The 15,279-nt window shown below is 41.4% G+C and overlaps 1 protein-coding gene across 1 annotated transcript in view; it reads left to right on the forward strand.

Annotated features, from left to right (window-relative positions):
• The first annotated feature begins 3,422 nt into the window (after positions 1-3,422).
• LOC135546205 (limbic system-associated membrane protein-like) overlaps positions 3,423-15,279 on the forward strand; it is a 474,265-nt gene continuing 462,408 nt past the window's right edge. Inside the window, exon 1 of the mRNA XM_064974438.1 lies at positions 3,423-3,654. Coding sequence (XP_064830510.1) covers positions 3,591-3,654 — 64 coding nt within the window. The 5' untranslated portion in view covers positions 3,423-3,590. The remainder of the gene's footprint in view (positions 3,655-15,279) is intronic.

The raw sequence follows: 15,279 nt of genomic DNA on the forward strand, positions 1-15,279 counted from the left end.
TTACTTTTTTTTTTTACAGTAACTGACAATCCTTCTAAGTATTTTTTATTTGAATTGACATGTCCCTTTCCAAAGATTAGTAATAGGAGGATTACAGGCCTGTCAGAGACACTATCCCAGTCCTAGGAAGAACAAAGTGTCTTTGAAAGAGCCTCAGACGACTTACATGTGTCTCTTCCTCATTGCTCTCTGAAGGGGTGTTTTTGGGAAAGATTTAGTCTGATCACAGTAGTCTTTTATGTTTAGTGCCACTAGTCCTGACAGAAGGAATGTGCTTTCAATGTGCAGAAATCCAGTGGCTTATTTTTCCATATGTCTTTCAAAAAGCACTGAATACTCAACTCAGAGTTCATCAAGGCTATCGATCTACTCTGGACTAACATGTAGTGCTCGACTGACTCACGTTAAATGTGTTTTTCCTTAATGTCTAACTTGACGGAATTGTCTGCATGCAGTTTCAGGCTATCCTTATTCCAATGATTGAAGTCGGCTGTTAAGGAATTGCTGCTGAAGCCAATTATAACATGGAAAAACCTACTGTAATTTGTCATTACTCAAAAATGAATATTTGGGGAAGCATAGTCAGTGAAAAAGTCTTAAGATAAATGGTCTTAAAGAAAAAAAGCCCTTAACCCTCTATTGAGTGTTCCTTTGAGTAGACTCAAAAGCCAGTTCCACTGCTTTTCAGATTCATCACCTAATCAGGGACTGATTTAGACCTGGGACACCAGGTGTGTACAATTAATTATCAGGTAGAACAGAAAACCAGCAGTTCTCTGGACTCCTGCACTATGGCCAGTCTTCCACAAGTCCAAGCATTTTGTTCACACCCCCTCAAAAAGTTGCCACTCAAATTGCATTCAGGCATTTGTAACACTGAGCCTGTATTTGTTGTGAATGGAAGAAATGTGGAGGGACCAACAAAAAAAATAGTAGACACTTTGGGATTTTGTGTCCGACATTTTCGGATGGAGCTAATGCTTTATCCACTGCCGGATGAACGACAACGGAGATGATTGTCCCAAAAAACCCACACAAACAGTCTTTCATTTGACGGATGCAGCTCATCTGAATGTGTCCATCTGTTTTCCTGCAGCTAGGTCCCCGGCCTTAGAGGGGTAATCGTGGGAGGGGCTAAAAATATTGTCCTGCGTTTTTGAGACTATCCCAATCATGGCAGATTTTTTTTAGATTCTTCTGTCCTATTTGCGTTCAAAGAGAAGGTTTTGGTATTTCATGAGTTTTTAAAATCAGCTTTCTTCCAAACAACAGAGTACACAGACTATATAAAACAAATATTTCGCTTTTTAAGGCAGGCACTATATTAGCCTAAGATGTACTCTTAATGAGCCTACAATCACTACTTAATCCTTAAAAGTCAATTGACTCACCCGTGTAACATAACAAAATCCGTCAGCTTAAACTAGACATATCTGTTTCTTTGCATGGGCTGCATCTCAATTCACTACATCCGCCTATGTCGCTCTTCCGCATCTACAGTGGAAGGTGCCGAGCTATAGCGATGTTTGTCAGACCACGAGACATCTCGACATCTTCTGTACCGTCCGAACGGTTTGGCCTGAAGTCGGCAACGCAGCACAGATAACAGGCATTGCCATGAGAAACACACTATTTCACATTGTGTCACATGGCATGTTTGGGTTGAGCAGCCGAGCTGTGGCGGCCTCATGGTTATTCACTACGACCTGCATGTCTTCAATTAAATATCCCAGTGAAATGACAAACCATGTGAGAGGTGTTGCTGAAAGAAATAATTTATACAGACAATTGATAATTATGACAATTAACAGCCCGTTGCTCTTACATGCTGCTCTTAAATACATTCTAACGGGGTACCGTTTGGCTTTGCATGCTAGACTGCAGGGATCTCATTGATTACTATATCAGACAGTAACAGAAATACTATTCAGCCTTGAATGTGAATGGTGTACACACAAGGGTTCTCTAGCAGAACATGCATCATGAAAAGCTTGTGGTTCACATGGTGGTGTATAACAGGTAGAGAACAATATTCAATAAGGTGTTACGCATCACATCCAGACATCCTCCTGAGCCACTTTTGTTTTTCTTTTCAATGATTGAAGCTGTAATGTCTTTGGCATTCATACTTAACAAATGACTAGGATCTGAGCATAATTGAATTCAGCAACACCAGTCATTTAGCTCACCAGGGTTTACAAGAGGAGACTGAGCTGTGGAAGCGGGAATACAACGCCACGTTCAGGCAGCATCTGCTTTCATTGCCATCTACAATCTAGTAAGATTCAGGAAGAAAAAACAATGCTTGATTACAAACAAAGACAGGGTTGCCACACTGAATGAATATACAGGAATAGTCTGGATTAGCCTCGCTGTCAGTCGTGGACATGTACAACGGTAGATGAGAGGACCGTATTGGGCTGGCAGTAGAGAGAGAGAGGGATAGAGCATGTTAAAGAAGAAACACTTTCCCTCCCTCCCTGTCCCCTTCTCCCTCTCAGTCCTCTCTCTCACAGGCCATTTTCTAGTGAGTAAGGCCCCTGGACTTTGATTAGTCTTGTGTCTTTACAAACAGCCTGCCCTCACCTTGCCTGCAGGCTGAATGAAGAAGTGTCTTACCAAATGTCACTATTAGTATTCCACAGACCTTTTTCATTGTTTTTTTACAGAGGGTAGCTAAAGGTCATTCCTCTCTTGAGGACTGCTGTGTGGCTGGTGGGGTGTTGAAGGGTTATTTTGAAAATAATGGTATTGTTATCACAGGTTGCACATCACATGCAACGAGAGAATCAATCTGGATTAAGTTGTTGTAATAACTGTAATTGTGTGCATTTGTCCTGATTTATTTTCTTGATTTTGTAGTGGCCTATGCAACAGAGAGACCTGGAAGTTTTTTTTTTCTTTTACCTTTATGAAAAAAGTAATGGAGAAATAAGAATTTGTTCTTAACTGACTTGCCTAGTTAAATAAAGGTAAAATAAAAAAAAAAATAAAAAAAAATAAAAAAATGGCTGGAGTAGCTACATTGGTGTTCTTAGGCAAACTAGATCATGGAAGCACATACATGGATCTAGACACTGAGACAGACATTCATTAGATTATGTCAGATGTGAAATCATTAATCACATTTAACAGGTCATGTCAGATGTTATGCAATGTTTCAGAATGCTATTCTAGATGACAGGCACTCGTGTGACCTTCGATCCATACAGCGTTGCTTTAAAAACATTTTTTTTTATCATCCCCCGTTCAGCATGAGTCCGTATCCTTATCAATAATCAGAATATGATGTCCAACTTGTGATTTTCTAGGTACTTGCTTAACCACTAGGTGACAGTGACGACCAGGAGAGGCAAGCGCTGAAGCGCACAACTCTTCGTGATTTCAAAAAAGGCTGAGTTCAGCACACGAGCACTTGAGATGTATAGTATAGTGCTCTGCAGCATTAGGACATAGCCTTCGAGCTATACGCCCTCTGAGCATCATTTCTACCAAAAAAACGATACTGCCTGCTCACGAAATTATTGCAAGAGACCTGCACTTGAAATACATTGACTATCAGGAGAGGTTTTGAAGCAGACGAGGACAACATGAATTCCTTCTGGATACACACAATTTGGATACCGGGGTTCTTTTTCTTCTTTGGATTTCAAGGTACGTGTTGCATTCTATTTATTGTTTTATATAATTATGTTGCTTTAGATTACCAGTCACATGACTCTTTTCAGTTTGGAGTTACAGAGGAATCCCTTTTGTGTTCTTACGCCTGCTGGGCGTCTGCTTTTGAAGCTCTGATCGGCTACATCTGGTGTCTTCTACTACTTATTGTTTATCCCCCGTATTTATGACTTTTACCCTTGCCTATTTATTGCTCTCTTGACACACTGTGCAGTTATGCACACATGGAGAAGTAGGCTACACTTACACACACGCAGAGGGGGAGACATTCAAAAGTACTTGACAGCAATACGATTCAAATTGAGTGGGGTGGCGGAGGACACATTCAGTGGCGAGAGTTCATGGGAAATTGCTCAAGCCACAAGTTTTTAAATTATTTCTTAAGTGACATGTCTGCGATGTCCCAGCTGAGTTTGAATCTTGTTGCAATATGTTTTTCTGTGCACCGCTTTGTGGTTGTATAATTAATGACACTCATGTCTGTCTGATTTTGCTAGCTTTCGAAGCTGATGGCTTCATTTGTCACTGTAGCCTACTGAAAATTCTACTTTGTGGGGAGATCTCACTGTAACTTAATAATTAAGTATCAGACAGGTTGGTTGAAGTTGCAACGTGGTGCATTGTCAAGTGACTTAATTGATACAGTAACCTAAATAATGATACATAAGTGTCTAATATTAATTTATTCAAGGGGAGTTGCCCGAGAATACATTTAGGCTATAAAGTCGTCAGGGTTTGGCCGGTGTCGGCCTTCATTGTAAATAAATATTTATTTTTAACTGACTTGCTTAGTTTTATAAAGGTACTTAAAAAAAATCGGATAACTATTTTAAATTAAATAACAACGACCCTGGGGAAGTGTTGCCAAGCGAAGGACAGTGGAGGGGTTGAATGAACCAAGTGGGAGCTAGTTCATTCATCCCCAAATAGTATGATGGTATTGGAAATAAGCCAGGACCCCTATTTTCACAGAGTCAGATCTTGGGTGCTATGTCTCATTCGAGGGATGGAACCATTTGAAGGAAGTGACCTCACCCCAATCACTGCCCTGGGGCATTTGGGTCTCCTTTAGACCAGAGGGAAGAGTTTACCCTACTGGCCCTCCAACCCCACTTTCAGTAGCTTTCCATCCCCCATATAAGGATCAACCAGGCCCATCCCAGCCTGGTTTCAGACAGGTTCTTGTGACGGTATGTGCAATACAACATCTACACAACACCAATAGGCCTCCATTGAACAGATTTCTGGGGTTGTACTAAGGTAATGTGACTCATGCCTGGGCACATCTCTGATGGCCTCATTGCAGCATCCCACTATTAACACTAATGTAGCAAATTTGATGGTTGGCCTGCACAGGATTTGAACCCACTACCTTGTGGCTCTCAGTCCAACTTTGTTTTTTATGCTGTTGCCAAGAGGTTCAGTGTTTTTTTGTTGTTGGGGTGTTGCTGATGATGGACAATGACCCCTGTGTGCAGACTAATTCTAATTTGGTCAAATATTGTCATTGTGACATGTCTAGTGAAATAATTTGGTAAATTGGGTGATTTTAAAAGGAGTTGTGTGTGCCGTTATGGTGTGTTGTCAAACCCAGCGCTGTAGTTAATAAACAACTCAATGGGGCTTAATTTGAAAATGGCTTTGAATAAAACCACAACATTCGGGGCTTCCAGCACGAACTTATGAAATGTTTAATATATTCTCTATGAAAGGCAATGCATGATTCGGCCTTATCATGACAGCAGAATGTATGTTATAAGCAACTGCCAGGTGCTGTCATATGAGCTCTTCCTAACACTAGCAGGACTCGACAGTGCAACCCTTTTACTCGCATATCTGCCCAAATATTTAGCTGTGCGAGTTGTAATTTTATTTAGGAGCAACAGTGCGCCCAGAAAAATTAAAGATTCTAGCTTTAATATCTCAAATATTTTTCATTTTACTCCTACATTTTCTTTGTGTGCGGCTCCGCTTTTCAACTTAGGCGCACACATGGAACCCCCAGCAGGAGAGACACAGCAGCATTTTGACATTGATCTCCAACAGAACCCTGTATGCTTAACCAGTCTGGCCATGTCTAACGCCTTGGGGCGGTGTCATAGTTCGGTGGTGTCGACCACATCGGGCCCACCTCGCTGGCCCACTTTTCCTCTTCATCTAACTTTCAATTACCCTTATTAGTGTATTAGCATAATGCTCTTTTGTTTAATGAATTGGGGTAGGCAGGGAAAAATGCTGCTCTAAATGCCCATGGTTCATTTCTCTGTGGAGATGGAGCCCCTTCTGAGTGCAGTGCAGTTAACTAGTAATGAAACTGCACCATAGATTACTATCATAGTCAGGAGAGTCTAGTTTTTAGTATGGCTGCTTCATATAGCGTGGGTATTATGTTTGCTCTTCATAGAGTACATATACTGTTTAGAGCTTTCACAGCTCATACTATACAAAAGTAGATTTTCAATGTATAGTATGTAAGGGGACAAAGAAACATGACTTCTCAGTTGAAAAAATAACAGTTTGTCCTTGTGCCATGCATCATCTTTCTTTCTTTTTTGGTTCATCCTTTTCTGATGGAAAGTATTAGGAACCTTGAGATACAGAGTTGTTTAATGGTGTAGATGCTGTTAATCTTTTCTGAGGATAAGAGATGGTAGTGCTGTGGATACAATTGATTTCTTCATCTTTTACCAGTAATACAAATAATTGCCTTTCATGTGGTGATCAATGCACACTAGGCCCCTGGGAGGAACACGATTTTGAAATATGCTTATTTGAAGGAAAATAGTGCCATCGCCTCGGAAACAAGAGAATGATCCTTAAATAAAATCTGTTTGGAATGGACTCTAGAGCTGTCCCCAAAACAGCCTTGGACGGAGAACTAAGAAACATTACCCAATACCCATGAAATAAACCTCCTTCAGAATGTCAGGCGCATAGGGAATACACACTCATTCACAAATGAATTGGAAAGATTGATCTGAACAGTCCGATTTAATTAATTAAATTGGAGGATTTGTATTGATGCTCTCTCTCGCCGGGCCTTTCACTGGAGTCCACGATGATCTCTCTTTGGGGACTAGTGATTTTCTTCCCCACTGTGGTGTCCACAGACTCCCTCTATTTAAACTGATCCGACTGAATTGACTCCAGTGTGTTTTGTTGGGTCTTCCTGTATTCCAACCATGTCTCTGTGGTTGGTTGTAGGCAGGATGTGCTGGGCTTGTGAATTATGTAAATGCTGTGCTGTGGCCACAGGAAGGGAGAGAGGGAAGCAGAGACAGGCTCTGAGTTGGGTCTGGAATAAAACACAATGGAGCGGAGCCACAGCAATACACCTTTATACTCCCTCCGTGCCACCTCGCTTTCGTCCTCTTTAATGTCTGCAACGCTTCACTACTCAGAGCCCCATACCAGGAAAATTGCAATTAGCTCTGTGTTCCCTGTACAAGGCTTCTGGTGCCCGTGATCCTCCGGTACTTTGGTGTGAAACATGGATCACTAACCGTAAGCATGGTGTGTGTTGGAGGGGCTTCTCTCCTCATCCCTCCAGGTTAGCACTACAGGACCTTGATGTGCTCAGTGGGGTTGTTGGTTTTCCAGAGTGCAGCCTAGTTGGGCACAGGAGAATAATCTGTTCACTTTGAAGAGGTTGGGAAATGAAAACCACTTTATACTGGGGCCATATACCCCTGACCTTTGGCATATAGGGCAGTGTTGTTGACTGTATTTAGGTCTACTACTATCACATTTTAACGTTAGCAGATTGAATTTAGCAGACGTTTCCTTCACAAAGTGAAAGCATATAACACGTAAGACTCACTGTGAATTCACAAGGGCCGTAGCCAGGATCTGAGTTTTAGTGAGGTCCGGTGGGGGTGATATTTTAGCAGTTTTAATAGCTAATTTCCAACAATTCTACACATTTTGACATGAGTTATGCCATTTTAATATGATATCTGAGTGAGGGGGACTAACAAAATCAATGGGGGCCCCCTGGAGGTCAGGGCCCCTGGGCACGTGCCCAGCGTGTCCAGTCAGTAATTCGGCCACGATTACTACAAGTTTAAATAGCTAGCTAGACAATTCATTTATTACACTGACATGGACTTACACTATTGGGTAAATGTCAGTGATTGACATAACAAGAAAACTGCTTATGTACAGCCAAGTTTAGAAATTGTGCATTCTACTATTCTAACTCAAAATCCTGACTATTTATTGATAATTGTTTTATTACAGAGGTCTGTACTTCATTGTCCTCCATATGTAGCTACGACCCTGCTCACAAGCTACAAAGATCAAGGGCAAACTAACTGCCTATTCATGTAGACAATATAATTCAATGCTGTTGAGCAGCACACCAAAGCATGTAGCAGTTTCATCAGAAGGTTGAAACTCATGAAAGCGACTGAAATGTTGAACTCCTAGACAAATAATTCCAAGAGGTTACATCAATTTCAAGCTCTCATAAATATTTCTTTTTTATATACTCCACCAAGGCCATCTTGGGCTTTTTGTTGTTAATATAAAAAATATTTAAAAAATCCCCTTTTTTTAAAATGTGCCTTTTTTTAAATGATTATACAGATAAAGGTCAGAACACACACAGACCCCCTACCAAATCAACGCCTCCCACATGCTCTAACAGATCCCCTACCAAATCAACCCCCCCATGCTCTAACAGAGCCCCACCCCAAATCCAGAATTAAAGCAGGCATGATATACAATGAGTAATATAATCAAATAGTAAAAATTATGATACAAATTCTAATTTGGGTTGGTTTATGAAGTTGTGAAATTAGCTGGGTCCATGTCTTCTAGAAAGAATAGGAAAGGTTGCCAGATGTTATAAAATGTAATTGGGGCGGCAGGGTAGCCTAGTGGTTAGAGAGTTGGACTAGTAACCGGAAGGTTGCAAGTTCAAACCCCGGTACAAATCTGTCCCTGAACAAGGCAGTTAACCCACTGTTCCTAGGCCGTCATTGAAAATAAGAATTTGTTCTTAACTGACTTGCCTAGTTTTGATACTCCCCATCCCGGATCCGGGATCGTGAATAAAGCCTCAGGCTCATTAGCATAACGCAACGTTAACGATTTCTGAAAATCACAAATAAAATGAAAATAATGCGCCTGCTCTCAAGCTTAGCCTTTTCTTAACAACACTGTCATCTCAGATTTTCAAAATATGCTTTTGAACCATAGCAAATCACTAATTTGTGTAAGAGTATGCTAAGCTAGCTTAGCATTTTGAGTAGCATTTAGCACGCAACCTTTTCACAAGAACCAGATAACCAAATAAATAAAATCATTTACCTTTGGAGAGCTTCGGATGTTTTCAATGAGGAGACTCTCAGTTACATAGCAAATGTTCAGTTTTTCCTGAAAGAATCTTTGTGTAGGAGAAATCGCTCCGTTTTGTACATCACATTTGGCTACCGAAACGAACCGAAAATTCAGTCACCAAAACGTCAAACTTTTTCCGAATTAACTCCATAATATCGACGGAAACATGGCAAACGTTGTTTGGAATCAATCCTCAAGGTGTTTTTTCACATATCTCTTCATTGATATGCAGTTCGTGGAAGCCTGCTTTCCCCTCAGAATCGCATGGAAAAATACCAGCAGCTGAAAAAGACGCACCAATTTCGACGGAGGACACCGGGCGGACACCTGGAAAATGTAGTCTCTTATGGTCAATCTTCCAATGATATGCCTACAAATACGTCACAATGCTGCAGACACCTTGGGGAAACGACAGAAAGGGCAGGCTCATTCCTCTCGCATTCACAGCCATATAAGGAGACAATGGAAAACGGAGCCTCAAAAATCCTGTTGGTTTCCTGGTTGCCGTTTCATCTTGGTTTTGCCTGTAGCTCCCGTTCTAGGGCACCCACAGAGAATATCTTTGCAGTTCTGGAAAATTCAGAGTGTTTTCTTTCCAAAGCTATCAATTATATGCATAGTCGAGCATCTTTTTGTGACATCAGCGACGGGTGATCATTCAACCTGGAATTGATTCTGGCACACTAAAGCTATTTTTATCCACGTGTAGCTAGTAAATGTCAGTGACCCGATTCAGGAAACTAGGCGTATGTCGCAAGTCATGACTTCACAGGAGAGCCGTCTGAACATAAAAAAAGTTTTTTAATCAAAATGAGTTTTTGGGCAGAAATGCCTTCTTAAACATGTGAACTTTTATGTGCCTTCATAACAAACCTTTATGCCATTTGTAAATAGAAATAAAGTTGTTAAATTACGAGCCTTGTTGGTTTAGCCAAAGAAAAGTCAGGAACCTTCCCGCTTGCCGAGATTGGCTGAGATGGTGAGCGGGGTTTCAGATTGGTCTGCGGTGTAGCATCTTGTCTATAAAATCAGCTGCTTGTTATGCATAGATAATCCTTTCAACTGTAGTTTTTTCAAAAGATATAACGTTAGCAATGGAGAACTGCAAATATGTTGCTACTGCTCTCAATAACATTGCTGCCCTGAATTTATCAGTGGGAAAAAGTTGTGATGAGGTACTTTCTGGAGGACGATCGTGCCATGCTGACTCTTTCTGACACTGAAAAATGAATCAGACGATGAGGAAATCACCTGATTTTAGGTATAAAAAAAAAATATTGAAGGAGACATTGTAGAGTCTTCGGATGACAGTGATGGGGAAGAAACGGCGATCAGCGTTGTCACGGACGAACTTGACTGAGTTTTGAAATCGGTGGAACACAACGGGCCAAACAAGCTGTGCAAACTAAATGGAAACGACACAGGACGTCTTCTTTAATAAAAGGGATTGCAGTCTTCCGTGATGCTTTCATCCATGTATACGGGTAAGAATCTAGCTACAGTTTGAAATATTATATGTTTCTAATTTTGTCAGAAGGTTGTTTTCATTGCAAGTTAAAGCTTGCTGTTAGCTAGCCAGCTGGAGTTCGATGACTGGCTTGCTAGCTAACATTGAACCTATTTGGTTAACTTTAGCTAGCTATGACAATCATTTTGTATTGCTGTTGGGATTATAGTTCATTGTTTAGCTAGCTAGTTAATGTGACATGTCTTAACAAAATACCCAAAGTTAAAGCTTGTTGTTAGCTAGCTAATGTTAGCTGAGGTTAGATGGCTGGCTTGCTTGCTAACATTGAACCGATTTGTACTTTAGCTAGCTATGACAATCGGTTTGTATTGCTAGTTAACGCTTGCTCTTAGATGACTGGCTAGCTAGCTAACATTACGTGAATGAACTGTGTGTACTGATGTCTCTGAATGTCATTTCGCATTTATTGTATAATAATTCTAAAATATTTGTCTGTAATTTGTCTTTCAGCATCAGTAGAACACGCCTGACTCTCCTCAACCAGTCATACAAGGACAATGGTCTCATGCCTCCCATCAAAAAGAGAGCTGGCCCAAGCATGCAAACGCAGCAGTGCAGTCATCAACTTCATGCACCATTTCTTCAGCAACTACGGAGTTGGGGAAACACGTGGGGACCTGAATTGTGATAACTGCAGTGGCCAAAACAAGGACAAGTTTGTGCTCTGGTATTGTGCCTGGCGGACCATGCACAAGCTCCACCAGAGTCTGGACCTTCACTTCCTGATCACAGGCCACACCAGACTGGTGCTTCGGCCTCATCAAGCAGCTCTTCAGAAAGACCAGAGTGAATACTTTGTCTGAGATGGCTGGTGTTGTGAAGGACAGCACAGAGACAGGGGTCAACATCCCACAGCTGGTTGGACTGGAGGATGTTACGGTGCTGGTGGAAAGCTATGGCTGGCAACCACACCTGACTCCGTACCTGACTCTGTAAAGATCAAGCAGTACCAGCACTTCAGGTAAAAATACTTTTCATTTGAATGTATGAGGTTATTCTTCTTATCTAAACTTGGGAGGTGAATTGATGTTTGCAAGGTTGTAATGTCTTCAGATTTTATGTTGTTGTTGTTGTTATTCCCTGTTTTACAGCTTCGGTGCTTTGGAGCCTGGTGTTGTCGCCAAGGAGTGTTTGGACTGTCGCGCAGCAGCTGAAACCTGGTCCCAACACTGACATCCTTCCTCCCATAGATGGTCTGCCAGTACAAGCACCAACTGGACTGGACACAGATAGACAAACTTAACTTTTTGAGAAGATCAGGGAGTTTTGCAATGAAGATGCTATGGACATCTCATGCCCTGCACCAAAGTCAACAGCAGGACAGAAACGGGCTCTCTCCTAACACACATGGCATGCGTTGCGGCTACTATTAATTATCCTGCTGGTCAGCCACTTTACCCCAATTGTATACATATAACTACCTCGTCTATCACTGATATCGTTATTGATATTCTTTTTGAAAATACTGTATATGATTGTATTTATATTGACACTATCTATTTCTGATATTGCTACTATGCAAGTAACCATTTGGCTGTACCATTTACACCTTATGTAGAGACCCATCCACTTAGCAAGACTTAATATATTAATATAAAATATTAATTTTATATATCATTATTTTGCTATGTGTGGTCGTAACACATATATGACACATGCATCTGTTTATGTATTGTACATGTGCACCTCACTCAGGTTTCAACCACGGTTGAATGGCCTTAACTTACAGTTGAAGTCGGAAGTTTACCATACACCTTAGCCAAATACATTTAAACTCAGTTTTTCACAATTCCTGACATTTAATCCTAGTAAAAATCCAGTTAGGATCACCACATTATTTTAAGAATGAAATGTCAGAAAAATAGTTGAGAGAATGATTTATTTAATTCCCAGTGGGTCAGAAGTTTACATACACTCAATTAGTATTTGGTAGCATTGCCTTAATTTAAACTTGGGTCAACCGTTTCGGGTAGCCTTCAACAAGCTTCCCGCAATTGGGGTGAATTTTCCTCCTGACAGAGCTGGTGTAACAGAGTCAGATTTGTAAGCCTCCTTGTTTGACAATTTTCATTAGTCTTAATCTTTACGAAACTACTCACTGTTCAGCACATGACCTCACATGTGAATCCTTAAAGAGATGGGTGGGGCTGGTTTAAGAGGGTGTGAACAATGCTGAATGGGTGTAGACAAAGGGGAGCTCTCCAGAAGATACCAAAATATTCAAAGGCCCTTTTCTGAAAAGTGAGTTTACAAGTTTATCAACATTCAAAGCAGAATGACTTTCCCATTGTTCCTCAAAAATGCAATGTATGATAAACCATTTTGTAGTCTCTACTTTTACCCAATGTATTTCAAATGTTGCCACATAAAACCGATTTGAGCCGGTCAGTCACAATTGTTATTAATCTCTAGATTATTAACCATACAAAATGACCACTGACAGTGCTGTCTTGGTGAGTGTTCTGTTTGCAATATTTAGAACTTTGGAGAGTTATAATGAACCTAAGACTTTTAGTTTTAGTTCTGTATCCAGTCTTTCCACCAGCCAGACAGCATGTTAGTTTGACATGAGTTCAGCAGGGAGTGTTTTCTATTTTCTTGTTTATCAAGGTGCCTAACCTATTCTCTGGAGATTTCAGATTTAATTAGAGGAAATTACACTTCGTAATTTTCATTAGTAGCTTTTCCGCTTTGAGTTCAGTTGTAGAAAAAACGTTGGTAAGCTCTGTTTTCCTCAAACTTGATCTTGTTACCAGTCCGATAATGAATCACCAAATCCCAATGCACTAATGGAATTAGATGACTATTGCGTAAAGATCAGTGAGACACACACTGCCTGCCATTGTAAAGGGACCTGAGCTGTGGGAATCTGGTCCCCACATTGGAATGCTAGTGAGACATTAAAAATGGATCTCTCAGAAAGAAGTCATGTGACGTCTAAACGTCAGTACCTGAGTTAAGAAGATATTTATCTCTGCATCGGTTACACCAGCCTAATCTCGGGAGTTGATGGGCATAAACAGCGCAATGCTTGAAGCATTGCGAAGAGCTGCTGGCAGGTGCACGAAAGTGCTGTTTGAATGAATGCTTGCGAGCCTGCTGCTGTCTACCACCGCTCAGTCAAACTGCTCTATCAAATCATAGACTTAATTATAACATAGTAACACACAGAAATACAAGCCTTCGGTCATTAATATGGTCAAATCCGTAGACTATAATTTCGGTAATAAAACGTTTATTCTTTCAGATAAAATACCATACGGTTACGTATTTCACTAACGGTGGCATCCATAAGTCTAAATATGTTATGTCATAATTACGTAAAATTCTGACAAATTAGTTCGCAACGAGCCAGGCAGCCCAAACTGTTGCATATACCCCGACTCTGCGTGTGTAGCCGACCACCGGAGCTGTGCATGTGGAGGAGATGTGCGATCTGCGCATGCGCACTTGTTGATGGTTTGCTATAAATGAATGTATACTGTAAATAGTGAAGGTGAATGGAGCATATTCACATGTTTTGAGGGAATTTGTTTATTGCATTTTTTGGTATTTGTCTGCAGTAAATTACATTGTATTTTAGTGCTCTATTGAGCCATGGAAGACTCTCAACTTCATAAAATGAGTTATGCTGGGGATTTTAGTGTGGGTAGAGAGAGGCGTTTCCTTGCAGTTACACCATTTGTACAGTCTCCTCCTGGGAGTAGAGTGTTTGCTAGTCCTGAGTTTACAAGCACTGGGAGGGGTAGGCTGTTTACTCCACCTGACCAGGGTATCCCTCCTCTGTCTCTTGATGTACCATCATCCCCAGACCTCGGTAATAATGGGACACCTCCGAGTCAGCTTAGTGACCTTATTAAGAAGATCGGTTCAGAGAGAGATTCTCCTATCAGAGCGAGTTTACTGCAGCCTGGGGCTTCAAGTCTTTCTCCTGCCCATTCCCCTCACCAATCCTAGCAGTTTTCCCTGCCTGAACAACGTGGGTCAACTTTTATTGATGCGTCCAAGCTGAATCTGGTTGTGAAGTCGGAGGTTAGTGCTCCACCTTTCTTAAGGGGTGATGGCTCGGATAGGTACTCTGTCCTGGAGTGGGAGGAGCTAATGGAAGTCTACCTAGAGAAGAGGGGTTACACTGGGTCTGAGAATGTTGGGGAGGTGATGTCAGTGAGGTACAGGATCTTTTGGATGAACTATTAAGGGAGCGTAAAGCATGTAGAACACAACTTTCACAGCAGGTGGCTGCTGTCTTTGACTCCCTCCCCAGGAGGAAGTGGATCCTGAGAGCAGACCTAATGTGTCATCTTTTTCTTGATGTGGCAGTGAACCAGAACAGGCCCCATCTGTATCTGAGGGTGGGACATTAGAGAAAGTTTTGAGTATGTTAGAGAAGGCTCTTCTCAGCAATACTCAGTCTGTGAACAGAGGGCCCCGTAAACAGTTCCCCAAACGTGATTGTGAGTGCGCTGTCTGTGGAAGCACTAATCACTGGACCAAAGCTCACTGTCAGATGCACCAGCTGTGTTTCAAGTGCTTGTCTCCTGATCACATGAGCTTTGACTGTAGTGAGACTGGGCAGCGACAGAGCCCTGGATGTGGACAGACTGGCAGGTCTCAGGAAAACTAGAAAGCCTCCATTCTGAGGGCAATGTGTGGCAGTCTCATTTTTCCTCAATTTTTCCTTGAGCTGAAGGGGATGTTAGATAGTGGGTCCATGGCTACTACTCTGCGCG

The sequence above is a fragment of the Oncorhynchus masou genome, chromosome 9 (genome assembly GCF_036934945.1).
Source record: "Oncorhynchus masou masou isolate Uvic2021 chromosome 9, UVic_Omas_1.1, whole genome shotgun sequence".
NCBI lineage: Eukaryota > Metazoa > Chordata > Actinopteri > Salmoniformes > Salmonidae > Oncorhynchus > Oncorhynchus masou.